Source organism: Mchenga conophoros, linkage group LG12, assembly GCF_057382185.1.
Source record: "Mchenga conophoros isolate Kocher_MC1m ecotype Shallow Benthic linkage group LG12, M_conophoros_male_GT1.1, whole genome shotgun sequence".
Lineage (NCBI taxonomy): Eukaryota > Metazoa > Chordata > Actinopteri > Cichliformes > Cichlidae > Mchenga > Mchenga conophoros.
The window spans coordinates 5,293,112-5,307,649 of NC_140537.1; the positions used below are offsets into that span (position 1 = coordinate 5,293,112).

Below are 14,538 nucleotides of genomic sequence, written 5' to 3' on the forward strand. Positions count from 1 at the left end.
CAAGTTACATAAAAACAGATGAAAGAGGCATAATCGTGCGCCATAATCAGGCATTACATACTAACACAAGTATGTAAAAAGATGGCGCCTGTGTGTTTGGCATGCTGTCAACCGCTCTTTTTTATCTGTTTGATTTTATTGTTTTTAGCTAATGTTGTGCAACATGTCAGTTCAATACTGTTGTATGATCGCCAGACTTTATTGAAAATCGGCTCATCCACCAAAGTTTCAGTTTGGTTTGGTAAAGATAGCCAGGGTTTTCTGCCTCCCTACCTGGAAGCAGTACCATTGCGCTGGCATCCCCTACCACTGCCACCAGATATGCGGAAGCGACGCAGGAGACGGGGTACCCGTGGAGTTCGCCTCGTTAAGCTGAGAATCCGGATTTCTTACCTTCCTCACGATCTACTCTCTGTTCGTCAATCTTTTCCACGACTTTTGGTACCATCGCGTGCTCTGGATCCTGTGGATTCCTGGTTGGTTCCCGTTGTCGGCTCTATCGGGAGCAGCCCTGTTAAATCATTCCCTCTTCGGCATCTGCGTTGGAGGGGAATAGACCGATCAAACCTTCGATCGGCGGATCTGGTTGTCACTGCCGCAGAGGTCTCCGAACCAGCTCCCCTCAGGTTGGGTTTAATAAATGCCAGATCGGTGGTGAATAAGACCATCCTGAAGGATTTATTTTCTTCCCATGCATTGGATTTCCTCTGTTTGACTGAAACCTGGAGTTCACCCAGTGAGTTAAGCGTCTTTTCTGAACTGCTGCCCGCTGGCTGTGCTTATTTTAGCGCTCCGAGAGCTTCTGGTCGTGGCGGGGGGTTAGCTGTTGTTTTTAAAGCACACTTTGAGTTTAAGCAACTATCCTCATGGATAGTTCAAAACGCCACACCAGTTTTGAACTTTGCCTGTGTGAACTGGGCCACTCGCCTTCATTGCTGTGTGCAATAGTTTATCGGCCTCCTAAATATAACAAGGAGTTTTTATCTGAGTCTTCTGAGTTTCTCGCTGACTGTGCATCCCGGTATGGCCAGGTCCTGCTACTCTGTGATTTCAATATACATGTCTGTTGCCCAGGGAAGCCCCTGGCTAAGGAATTCATGGACCTGGTGAACTCTTTTAATCTTGTTCAATCTGTTAAATGTGCCACTCAAGAACGTGGTCACACATTGGATTTGGTGTTATTATATGGGTTATCTGTCTGTAACTTACATGTGGAGGATGCTGTATTCTCTGACCATATGCCCATTTTACTTGAGGTTGTTCCTCTTAGTCCTGTTGTTAAATGGGCTGCACCTACGCGATGTTATCGTGCCTTCGGCTCAGATACTGCTGAGCATTTTTCAACACTATTTGAACAACTTGTGTCCAGTCCCTCTGAGTCGTCCTCCGTAGATGGATTACTATCTCATCTGGACTCGGTTTGTAAATCTGCCCTTGATGTTGTTGCACCTCTAAGACTCAGGCAGTGTAAACCCAAGGCCAGTCCTTGGCTAACCGATTTTACTCGAGCCATTAGAAGAGAATGTAGATGTGAAAGACGATGGAAAAAGGACAGACTGTACGTCTCTCTGGAAGCTCTTAAGATGAGCTGTAAAGCTTATCAGAGGGCAGTAAAGATTGCCAAAAACTCCTATTTTTCACAACTTATTGTTGTTAATTCACATAACCCCCGTGTTCTGTATACCATTAATTCTGTACTAAATGCAGAGGATCATGTTCTTTTACAATCTTCTGAGGTTATGTGTAATAAGTTTCTTAATTCCTTTGTGGATAAGGTTGCCAGTTTGATACCCTCCACTTTATATTCTGTTGGCCCGGCTGTGCATGTTCCCTGTTTAAATTTGCTTATTGCTTTCAAACCAATTGTTCTACCTGAATTAGAGAAGCTTGTGTTAACTGCCAGGGTTTTAATAGTTTTGCAATTTTCATTAGTTTTTATTTTTATTTAGTTTTGACTTCAGATTTTCAATTTTATATCAGTTTTAATTAGTTTTTACCAATTGTTTGCTAGTTTAGTTTAGTTTTTATTTTTTTGAAAATCCTTAGTTTCAGTTTAGTTTTGATTAGTTTTAGTTATAGTTTTAGCTGTGTTTGCAATAATTAAGTGTAACAAAAGGTCAACAGGTCGCCTGTCTGTCGCAGGGCTAACACGCAGAGACAGACAACTCACATTTCCACCTATGGGTTCTCAGTGTTGGGGAGTAACGGAATACATGTACCGCCGTTACGTATTTAAAATACAAAATATGAGTAACTGTATTCCGTTACAGTTACCGTTTAAAAAGGTGGTATTTAGAATACAGTTACTTTGTTGAAATAAATTGATTACAGGACGGTACTTTCCTGTTTCATATTGTGGCGGGTCAGGACTGTTTGGGTTTTGTTTGACAGCTGTGTTCTGTTGTTCCAGGCGGCAGCGTTACGGTTGCCATGGTTACAGGGTGACTCTCTCTCTGCGTGTTTCCTGGGTGAGAGAGCGCCTTTTTGTTGTTGTTGTGCTAAGCTAATAGGCAGAATGCTACAGATATAGCTCTAAAGAATGTAGCATCATAGGCAGTGTAGTCCGTGCTGCAGGGAGAATGGACTGCCATACCCGTTATGTGTCTGTGAGCGAGGGAGGGAAAAAAAAAGGAAAAGTACAAGCTGTCAACGAGCAGAAACGAGAGCTGGAAGCATGTAAATATAATAATAATCACTGCAGCCAAGAAGAGTGCCTGACGAGCCCAGTTGTAAGTAAGCTATTAAGACTCGACTGTATACCGTGTTCGTGTTTTCCTCCAAAAACAATAAGTTCCGTTGGAGCAGCCTTTCAACGCCTCTCTCTGTCTCTCGCAAGCAAAGTTGACCCACACTACAAAGTAAAGCTATTTTTCGGCTACGGAACCCACGGTATTAGCCAGAGGTCCCTTTACTACGGTTCGGAGCCGCGGACCTTCAGTAATAGTAATAAATCACACAGCAATAGTACATTCATGTAGTTGTAAACAGCATGATAATATATTAAGTAATCCAAAGTATTCAGAATACGTTACTCTCATTGAGTAACGTAACGGAATACGTTACAAAATACATTTTGGGGCATGTATTCTGTAATCTGTAGTGGAATACATTTTAAAAGTAACCTTCCCAACACTGTGGGTTCTTTAAATAAATAAATAAATACATAAATAAATAACGGCAGATGAACAACCATTGATACCAGGCAACTTTAAATTTTATATCTTGGCCCCAATGAGACTATTAACTCTTGCAGCACCGGGTGTTCATAATTTTGGTTCAAGTGAATTGATAAACTTTTTTAAGGCAATTGACTCACACAGTTATGTAGATATCCCCGTCCTGTTGTCCCGGGATGCATCACGCTGCCTTGCCTGGGGTTAGCTTCTGTTTTCTGGGAATGAGGGTTGAGTGTGCTCCCTTCTCAAGGTAAGCTAGGTTAGCCTTCTTGTGTGAGTGTGTCTGTGAAGGTTCTCAGTCATCCAGGTCATCGTAGTCAAAGGAGCTTGCAAAGAAAAGCGTCTGGACTTCTTTAAGTTGCTTGAAGACGTTTCACCTCTCATCCGAGAAGCTTCTTCAGTTCTAAGGTCAAATGGTGGAGAGTCCCAGATATAAACTCCTTTGCCTTCTTGTGTGAGCTTTTCAAGTGCGCTTTAAGGTTTGTGGGATTTTTTCCCTTTAGAAATGTCCCTCATAATTTGTCTCTTTCCACTACAAGACACTTGCTTTATCCAAAACACAGTCATATTCAAAGTAATCCCAAATTGGACTCTGGTGCTTTCTCCCGACTTTTCCTGACATGATTCTGCGCGTGGACGGAGCAACACAGACGACTCGACTAACGTACATGCCACCTGCTGGCATAATGAGACAGCAAGAAAAAAATCTGGAAACTAAACTTCATTTTCACCCTTGACTATTGTATGACACGCACACATCAACGAAAACTAAACACATTTTTGCTATGAATTCAGTTCATTTTAGTTAGTTTTGTGAACACTCATTACAGTTTTAGTTAGTTTTTCTTTTTTTGTTTTTCTTTTTATTTCCGTTAACGAAAATGTTTTTTCACTTCTAGTTTTCGTTATTTTGTTAGTTTTTGTTAACGATAATAACCTTGTTAACTGCTAACCCGTGTGGTTCTCCAAATGATGTCGCTCATCCCCGTTTTCTAAAAAAAGTGTTTCCTACTGTTGGACCACATATTCTGAACCTAATTAATACCAGCCTCTTGTCAGGTGAAGTACCAAGCGGGTTTAAGCATGCAGTTATTCACCCCTTACTTAAGAAGCCAGGCTCAGCTATTTCAGTAATGTCAAACTTTAGACCCATCTCTAAATTTCCTTTTCTGAGTAAGATCTTGTAAAAGGTTGTTCACACTCAGCTGATGGATTATCTAAACAACTCTCAAATGTTTGAAGTTTTCCAGTCTGGCTTTAAGCTGTTTCATAGCACAGAGACAGCTCTGATAAAGGTTATGAACGATATTCTGGTAGCAACGGACTGTGGTAAACATGTAGTGCTTATACTACTAGATATGACTGCTGCATTTGACACAGTGGATCACGACCTGCTGATCTCTCGATTACAGCTTTATGTGGGCATTTCTGGCTTGTGGATAAAATCATACCTCTCAAACAGGAGCTTCTGTGTTAAGCTGGGCTCCTCATCGTCCTCTGTGGTCCCTCTGCCATGGGGTGTACCACAGGGATCTATTCTTGGGCCATTACTGTTTACATTGTATCTCCTGCCGCTGGGTGCGATCTTTCGTAAACACAAAATTTCATTTCATCTATATGCTGATGACTGCCAGCTTTATTTTCCTTTCAGTCATTCTGATAGCTCCCCAGTTAGACTCCTGCTTGATTGCTATAGTGATGTTAAGTCATGGATGGCTCAAAACTTTTTAAATTTTAATGAACGTAAAATGGAAGCAATTCTGTTTGGCCCGAATCGTTCCTCTGATATCCCTGATGTTGACCTTGCTGCTCTGACCCCTCACCTGAAGAGCTCGATTACCAATCTTGGGTTAAAAATCGACTCTGCACTTACCTTTGATGGCCACATGAATGGGGTGGTGAAATCGTCATTCTATCAACTCAGGCATCTGTCGAAGGTTAAACCTTTTCTTTCAAGGCGTGACTTGGAGACTGTTATCCACGCTTTTATAACCTCACACTTGGATTATTGCAACTCCCTTTTATTAGAGGCTGGACTGGGCACTCTGACACGCCTGCAACTAGAATGCTGCGGCACGGTTTTTATCTGGTAAAAGGAAATTTGAGCACATTACTCTGGTTCTGGCCTCCCTCCAAGGCTGGACTGGGACAAAAAATCGGCCCGGGCGTTTTGACTAGAGACCGGCCCACCAGGATAAAGATTAAAGCTTATGTGACGTCATTCAGGGGTAAAACCGCAAAGGATTCTGGGAACTTGTGGCAAGAGGTACTAGGGCACGCAAGCTTTCAATTGAACTCAGTTACACAGCGATAAAAAGAAACCCAAAAAATGGCAAGAAGCTGTTGTATTATTAACTGCAATAGCCGGTCGCATGACAGCCACGGGAAACCGACGGGTAGAGAGATCGTTTTTTTTATCGGATTACGTCGTTGAAGAGAAATTTTTTAAGCCATGTTTCCGAAGTAAGAGCCGACGGATGGTCTGGATATACCAAATATAACGTCTCAGAACACTCCAGCTCACATGTTAGTCTGCTCCAAGCATTCCCACAAAGGTCAGAGTTTTTTAGTCGTTAATACGTCATTTTTCTTAACATAATTGGTGATATAGGTTACAAGCAAGTCTGGCGCTGAACAGAAATTGTCGCTATGCTCCTTTATTTATTGTGCATAAATAATGAATTGTCCTGACACAATATTGCATTTCGCTTCTGTTATTACCATGGTACATTGTCAAAAACATGTACTTTTATTCACAGGATAAAACAGTTGTTTTGTATCACTAATTGTCCATTGCGATTACAACATACAATATTATTGTCACTGCTACATTTCTGTGATGCGTACCAGAAATTATTTCCACTACTAATTAATTACCGTTGAGCTCAAAGGTTATATTAATAAACGGTTAACGAATGTGTATTTATGACGACGATTTGTGAGACTGGTAAACTTACCTTTGTTCGTACGATGGTCTTTCGTTCTACACGGTGCATTTCAAGGTCCTGCACCCATCCGTCGGTAAACTGTACCTGGGCTTGTTGCAGTGACCTGAAGTTACTAAACTTCATGAGTGTATGCACTCACTCCAAGAACCGTATAATTATAAATCTGAGCGTGGTGAAAGTTGGGCAGCACGCTAACGTCCTTTGTCCACTCTGTGTGCTCGTAAGGGTCTGACCCTTTCACTCCTTTGATTTTTTCCTCGTATCGTTTCTTTGTCTTTTCATCGAGTCTGTCTTTGTACGGACCGGCATTGTTCTCCTTTTGTTTTGTACATTCCTTTTTTGTGCGGCAAAGAAAAAACAAGAAGGTATTGGAACCGGAGAATGAACGTTTTGCGGTGCTGCAAATGCTTGCATTTGATGCGGTACTTGGATTGTTTTGCCACGAGTTCCCGGCATGCAATGCGCGAAAATCACGTGATTGCTAAACAAGGGGGAGGGTGCATCCGGCCTCCTCGGCTGTAATTGGTCCAGCCCAGAGTCGATCATGACCAATTGGCCAATCCAACACCTTTCATTATATATACCCTTCCTAAAAAAAAAAAAAATCCATCGGCCCATAAAAACAAAAAATCGCCAGCGGCCCACCGGGAAAATGCCCGATGGCCAGTCCAGCTATGCCTCCCTCCACTGGCTTCCAGTTGAATTTAGGATTCATTTTAAGGTTCTTTTTTAGTTTTTTAAATCTTTAAATGGTCTGGCACCTGCATATTTGTCTGATTTGCTGAAGCGCTATGTCCCTACTCGTTCGCTCCGGTCAGCTGAGCAGCTGTTGCTCTCAGTCCCCAAATTACGGCCGAAACTGAGAGGAGACCGAGCGTTCTCTATCGTGGCTCCTAAGCTTTGGAATAATCTTCCTCTTCACATTAGGCGATCGACATCAGTGCTGGTTTTTAAATCCAGATTGAAAACGCATTTTTATTCACTGGCTTTTGACTCAGTGGTTGACTGACTTGTATTTACTTATATTTTATTGTTTTCGCTATGTTTATTATTTTATCGTATTTCTTATTCTTATGGTATCTATTATGTTTCTATTCTTCAGCACTTTGGTCAGCCTTGTGTGTTTTTAAAGTGCTATATAAACAAACGATGATGATGATGATAATGATAAAATGAGCCAGTATTTGTTTTTTGTTTTTTTGCTACACAGATGTCAGATATCCATAAGCAGTTGCAGTACTTCAGCAACTAGCTACAAAAGAGGAGGGAGCATAAAGGGAGTTATTTTTCTCTTTTACATTTCAGCTAATTTCAAACGCAATGTTTCTATCAGCTCAACAAACATCAGTTTGCCGTGCAGTGTTTTGCTAGCTTAAGGTCCCACTATTGTTCTGAACTCAAAAGAATGAGTGCTAACTTCACTTCACTCTTCACAGAGATGGAGAAAGATAAGAAAGACAGGACAGGACAGGAGAAAAAGATGTTATATTTATTGGTAAGGACTCCTCAGCGCCGTTTGATAAATTGGAAATATCAAGCATACATGTAAGTCCTCATGTTTTTAAATCAGATATTGGGTCTGTACATGTGACATTATGATTTTTATATATGTTGTGAAACGTGCTGCAAAACTAAGGCAGGACGACTCCTGAAACATCTGCTTACATCTTGCTGAATTCAGCTGTGTGAATCCACAAAGAGCAGTAAACCTCAGAGCAGTAACAGCAGTACAGGTCAGCTGATCACAGCCTGCAAACAAAGGAAAAAACTGGAGCAAAAATTGAGTTTGTGTCGTGGACTGAAGGATAATATAGATACCCGTGACGTGCACAAGATAACAAGAAACATGCCTTATATTAAAGCTGATATCATCTAAGGCTAAATGGAAAACTGTAAATGGAAAATTATAACTAAAAGAAGGACACATAGAAAAATGAGAGAACATAACAGCAGGATGAGACAGAGGGAAAGATCAATAACCTCAATAAACACAAACCGTAATCAGAACTAAAACACAACCAGGACAAAGGCTCAGGAACCTGAGAAAATGAAAACCTAAACCTAAACAATAAACAAAACTAGGAACAAAGAAACCATAAAACAACCAAACAAAGAGCTCCTAACAATAAACAAAAACAGTCACAGTCCTGGGAACAGACCATGGATCATGACAGTTTACCACAAAATATTTGATTTGGGTTCATAATTTAGACACTGAGCGAGGAGCTTTTCTATCTATCTACCGTAACATCAAAAAATCACAAGAAAAAAGAAAAGCAAAAATACATTGCATGCATCTGTAGGACAATAATACTAATATGAACATAACATACAAATGAAATGTGACAACAGCCTGAAAAAGAGACCTTTTTAATTTAGCTATAAGGTAAAGCAAACTGGGTTTGCAGTTCAAGCAGATTCTCGTGCAAACTTTCATAAACTGAAAACATAAGGGGTGGGCAATTATTTTTCCCAAGCGGCAAAATGAAAAACTAGTTTTGTTGTGGAGGGCTGCACCAACAAGCTTATAAAGAGATCAAATTAATACTGAACAAAAGCAAATTCAGCCTTTTGGCTATTGCTGTCTGGGGACTCTCTACTTTTTTGAGGATTAATTGTTATTAACTGACTTTTGTTAAGATGTGCTGTTTTACACAGTCAGAATGTCGACTCACATACTTGGAAATATACAACTAGAGTGCAAAAGAGAAATGTACGAGTCGTTTCAACCATCTGTAATAAGCGTATATGGATCATCATCAGCATTACCAGTATGTCTCCAAAATTGTGAGCCATTATTGGCTATTGAAAACAGTAGGCCTTTTGTACTACTTTGTCCTACTTTGCAGTAGAATCTCTGAAATGCTCCTTCATGAGTGGCGCCAGATAATGTGACAGCCAGCGTCATATTGTGGTTTTCCATGATCACAGCCAGTTAATGCCCTCCTTGTCCTCCTTGATGTATTTGAATTCACATGATGAATTTTGAAGCCACTAAAAGACAAACCTTTATCCAGAAACGGTGCCTGTGTATCCATCTGCCATCCCTCCAATACATAAACATTACAACACTGTACACTACCAAGCATCATTTCTTGGGGAGTCATTGCTCCAGCAGAAGGAAGTGGCAGTGAGTACTGCTAGATTTCACAGCTGGATTGCAGTGCCTTCTGCTTTGCCTTATGGCCTTTGGTGTTTATATGCCAAGTAACATCTGCTATCCCCTGGTGACAGCAAGCATTTTCTTTCCTACACACAAAAAAACTCCAGTATTGTGTATTTAGTGTCTCATTTTTTAATGGCCATTCATTTTTTAAAGCTATAGGATGCGGCTCCGCTCTGGGCTTTGATCTTCAGATTGATCACCCTCCCTGTCTCCATCTGCTCTAATGTCTCAAGATTATCTGTCAGTGGTACACTTTCATGTTCTTCCTTTTGTTTTTATAATTTTTTTTCTCAGAATCCTGGAGGCCGGATGAATAAACTCTCTACAGATACATGACTAAATCATTGTGCAGCCACAAATGTGGAAATCTTTTAGTCAGATTTACAAGCATGTGTTGGCACGACACTCTTTCTAAATCTCAGTCATGGCTAACATGCATGCACATGGCACGAGTTTGATTACTACTCTTATCTTTAGCCATAAATCGATGAAGCAATTCTTTTTTTATTTCACTTGTTTGCATTACAAAAACATGCCTTATATGCCAGACGCTCAGTAGACGTGGCAATGGAAAAAACAGCAGTTTAATCCGATATGAAAATGAGACATTCTGTATTTGTTTTTAGGGCCTAACAGCAGACAGGCTTTGCAAACTATAAATGCTGCGGTTCCTATAAATAAATAAATAAATAAACAAACAAGTGGAGAAAAATAAATGTGTTTCACTTGGTGGTCTCAGTTTTGGAATCAAGAGCAGAAAAAAATAATAGTTAAAGAAAAATGGAGGCTATCAAATGGAAATTTAGAACAAAGGGGGGAAAATGGCCGAAATTCAAATAAGAGGTAAGAGACCTATCATTTTAGGAACGTGTGAGGACAAAGAGAAGAAGGGCGAACACAGCGTAGGCATGCCACACGCAATGGCGTGTCCAGCGGGGTGGCCTGGGGGGGCACAGGCCACCCCCCCAACCAGACTGGCCACCCCAGGTGCCACCCCAAAGGCAAAACAATAAAATTCAATCAAATATCAAATGTCCGATTATGTTTTCACGGTGACGCTCAGATATCCGAGTGTAAGTGAATGCAGCATCGGCTTCTGCGCTATGTGCATCACGTTAGCAAAGGTAGGAGAGCCAAGCACGAAAGACGTCACTGCAGGAAACAATTTTTCGGTGAAAGAAAATGAGGACAGAATAAATGTCCCGGTAAGTAATATTAAGTTTGTTGAGTTTAGTAAACTTCGGCGAAATTAGAATACCAAGGAAAAAATAACACGTAAAGAATTATTGCAGCCGTGGAATATTTCAGACAGTATGCTACTGAGGGGAGCTAACATAAGAGTTATGAGTTATAAGATATAATCTAAGTCGTAACATTGCTGTATGGAGCTGCAGATTTGGTTGCAGGTTAACATAGCTGGACTGGCCATCGGGCTTATTTGACTTATTTTTTATTTTTTTTGTAACGGCATGAACAATGAGAGGTGGTGGATTGGCCAGATGTGGGTCGATGTGAAGAAATAACTCCGTTGTTTGGTGGTGGCTATGGCGGGGCTTCCACAGAGGCAGCAGGTGGATGAGGGAAGGGGAGGCAGGAGGAGAGCCCCGAGGCAGCCGCCAGTCCGAGTGTCAGGTGAACTGAACTTCAGGTAAGAAGTTATGACCTGCAGTCTCTCTGGGTCAGATATGAACTAAGTTTAGGTGGAGTTTATTTTCGTTGTGCTGACTTTTTACTGTCAGTTGCAATAACTCATACTGCGTTCTAGCCAGCTTGGAGTTTTTATACAGCTGTTCGGTTGCTATGATGTTACTGATAGTGAACTTTATTTTATTCATAAGGTTAGTTAGTAGAGTTGCCAACGGCTCCTTAAAAAAATGGAATGGTCCCTCAATCAGAGAAAATATTACACGTTTCGTATTGAGCTGAGAAGAGACGCAGTTTGTCCCGAACTTCAGCTAGAATGGAAAAAGACACAAAGCTGGATTTATTCTGTCTTTACGCTGCACAGCTGCCTCTTCTCTCATCCTCCCTCTCCTGTTGCTACTTCAATCATGAAACTGATCGATGATCAGCTGATCGGCTTTTCTCTCTTGTTTGTTTATCGCCCACTTTGCGCCAGAAAGACGAAACCAGCAGATGTCGCGCTAAACAACAGCAGCACGTTTAAGCTTGATCGGCTGTTGTTAGAATTTATTTAATATTAATTTCTAGTATCAGCTGATGTTTGCTGGAGCCACAGCTGTAAAGCTGCTGGTCATGATGTTGGTTTGGATATCTGGTGAGAGGGAAACGTGAAGACCACCCACCAGGATCCTTTTTTATGTAGCTGACAGCTGGTAACTGTGCAGGGGCGGGTCTAGCAAAGTTTTGCCAGGGGGCCAGGTAGGGCATTAACAGGGAGAGGGGGCACAAAGAAATACTTTTCTTTCCTATTCTCATTTAAAATATCTAGCTTTTATTAAATAATTATCTAAATCTTACAACCAAAGTTTTTATCTGACGTAAAATGTATAGAAATCATACATATACCAAAAAGACTGTACATCACTGTCACAACAGGGTTTGTTTTCATTCAAAGGCTTTATGGCTTTAATACCTGGTGGGTCGGTCTGTAGTCAAAATGCCCGATTTTCTGTCCCAGTCCAGCCCTGCAGGTTATACTGGCAGTGTCACCATGCCAGCTGAATGTATTTCATCATCAGCCAGTGTTGTTCTTTATCAATATTACCAAAGTTTACCATAAGGCAGCATAGAAAGTATTTACTTGCTTTCAGGTTTTATTCAAATATTAGTCTTTTCAGTTGTTTCTCCACTTTTTTCCTGTTTCAAAATCAAACACCAGTTTGTGAGAAGATTATCTTCTTTTTTTAACAGGCAGAGAAAGTTTTGCATTGGAATGGCTAATTTGTCAATTGTTTGCTACAAATGTTCGTATTTTAATATTCAAAAATGTTTTTGCCCAAAACATATGTGCAGTATATGTCAGTAAAAATACTATGCAAATATTGCTGTCCTTGAATGCTGAGTAAACACTGACAAAGCACTGATTGTATCTCTTGTACTTTATCAACGCAGTATCTAAAAACTTTGCACCGTAGTGGTTAAAATCTCATTCTAATAAGAGTTAAAAGTGCATTTGGTTATTAGGTTTATAGGATTATTGAATTATGGTTAAGGGTTGGTAGAATTTTTTTTTAAAACATTATCTGCCAATTAAATCTGCCACCCTTCTCCAAATCTGTGCCCCTACCTGGCCCCCCCAACAAAAATTTTCTAGACACGCCACTGGCCACACGGGGGGAAGCACAGATGGAACACGGGGCATTATGTTTACAGCTACATTAAACAGGTCAGAACACACTCAACAGATAATTGTTTAAATAAAAAGCTCCAGATTGAAGTGATGACATGGTGCTGACGATCTGTTGTCTGCCCCCCACAGGTTTGCCCATGACTGCGTGTTCACATATGCTGTGTAGGAGCCACAGAAGGATATCATTAACGTGACTGGAAAATGCTGATTTGGAGTTAAGAGAGCTGCAAATGACTTTGAGATAAGCAGAATGTATTGAGAATCCATATATTAGTGTATTTATTGCAGTTTCTGAATGGACAACTAGTACTAGTAAGCGTGCAAACAGAAAATATCATGATACAGTAAGATGAAGTTCACTTGTACACGGTATCATCCCCAACTAAAACACACATGTCGCCGCAGGTAGGTAGATTCAAACTACACAGTCTACTTCTATAAATTACCACCTTACTAACGGGAAAAAGCATGGGTTTTTGTGCATATACAAATAAATCAAGCCGCTGGACTCTTTGGGGGGCTTGGTTAGCTGCCCACATTCAGATGAGAGACTTCTCCCCCGCAGATGTCTCTGGCATCCTACAACAGACAGCTCAAATTTATTTATCAACTATTGGTACCAGTCAAGGACTCATTTTTCACGCCGAGTTGGCTTTGACAGCCGCGGTCTGTGTTTTTAGAAAAAGGGGGCAGCTAACATTAACTAGCAGACGCGTCCAGATATTCGACATGCTTTTAGCGTAAAACGATATGAATAAGTGCTGCAATAACTTTACGCTGGCAGTAACATCCCACGTATTCATACAATAAGACAAATGACCGAGTCCTCATGTTTGGTCCTCCACAAAGCAGTGGAAAATACCACCCTCTCAGCTGCTCTGTTACTCCTACAGTACCTTGCTCATGTTTAATGACAGATTAAGCACCATTTAGGTGCATTACTGCCACCTACAGTATATAATCATTCAATATGATGGCTCTCGTTTGGCCCAGCCTTGCTCCTCTAACGTTTAGCAAGTTAGCTGGATGACCATAAAGTCAGTGACTTCTTCACCTGAATCACAATGATCTGCTAAAATGTTAGCCGAGAAAAGGTTATATTATCATGAGATCTGAGCTCTGCAAATGCTCATAATATCAGTGCTAATCTTCATGGCTGTTTATGTGGTCCAAGGGATGCAATCCACAAGTCCACAGTCTGCTATCTTCTCCTGGTTATAAGCAGTGCGTTGTAAAAGGCTAAAGATAAGAAAGGTTTGGAAAGAATTGGTTGTATCAGATTTTTATCGTCGCTGTAATAACCCCATACCATAGATAGGCTGTTACTGTGGATATTGCTTGAGAAATAAAATGCACTGCATTGCCTCCTTCCTTGGTAGCTACCTACTAACACAAATTGTCTTTCAGTATTTTGGCTTCATATTTATATGTAGTTGTAAATCTCTGAACAACGCTATAGACAGTTTTAATATAAACACTCTGAGAGCGCAGACTCTGTGTTATCTGTGAAGACAAGCTGAATCGCTGCTCGTAGAGTGAATACCCCCTGTGGACCAATAATACCAACCCTTGGTGATAGATATATACAAAAAAGCTTAACTGAAGGCAGAATCGAAAACAAACTGTGCACATGCTCATACTGCCATAAAGGGAGGGAAAAAATGGAGAGTTAGTTCTGCATAAGATCTTCTCTGCAGCACAGGTATAAAACAGCACAGGCTCTGCTACAGTATCTGATATATGGTGTATAAAGGGAGCAGTGTCAAGCAGTGCAAGGAGCTCTGAATGAAACATCAGTCAGCGGAAGTGATTCCTCTGTGGTGTGGAGCTCCCACGCACAATAGCATCTTCCTCCAGCGGAGGGCCCTCTGTCAGCAGGCCAGCTCTCATCGGCCGCCCAGGAACAAGGGCCTTCTCTCTGAGGCGGAGAGGAGT

At 41.0% G+C, this 14,538-nt stretch overlaps 1 protein-coding gene across 1 annotated transcript; it reads left to right on the plus strand.

The window, feature by feature from the left end:
- The first annotated feature begins 10,238 nt into the window (after positions 1 to 10,238).
- On the plus strand, positions 10,239 to 13,965 carry LOC146561970 (uncharacterized). The gene is made up of 4 exons (XM_085293074.1): positions 10,239 to 10,495; positions 10,853 to 10,938; positions 12,568 to 12,639; positions 12,733 to 13,965. Exons 1-4 carry the CDS (start codon positions 10,322 to 10,324, stop codon positions 12,767 to 12,769), a joined length of 369 nt encoding a protein of 122 aa, XP_085149200.1. The 5' UTR covers positions 10,239 to 10,321; the 3' UTR covers positions 12,770 to 13,965.
- Positions 13,966 to 14,538: the final 573 nt, after the last annotated feature.

Coding starts and splice junctions, on each gene's coding strand:
- LOC146561970 (XM_085293074.1), top strand. CDS start 10,322: ATGTCCGATTATGTTTTCACGGTGACGCTCAGATATCCGAGTGTAAGT. Junction 10,939..12,567: donor TCAGGTGAACTGAACTTCAG/GTAAGAAGTTAT, acceptor AAAATTTTCTAG/ACACGCCACTGGCCACACGG. Junction 12,640..12,732: donor TTTACAGCTACATTAAACAG/GTCAGAACACAC, acceptor TGCCCCCCACAG/GTTTGCCCATGACTGCGTGT.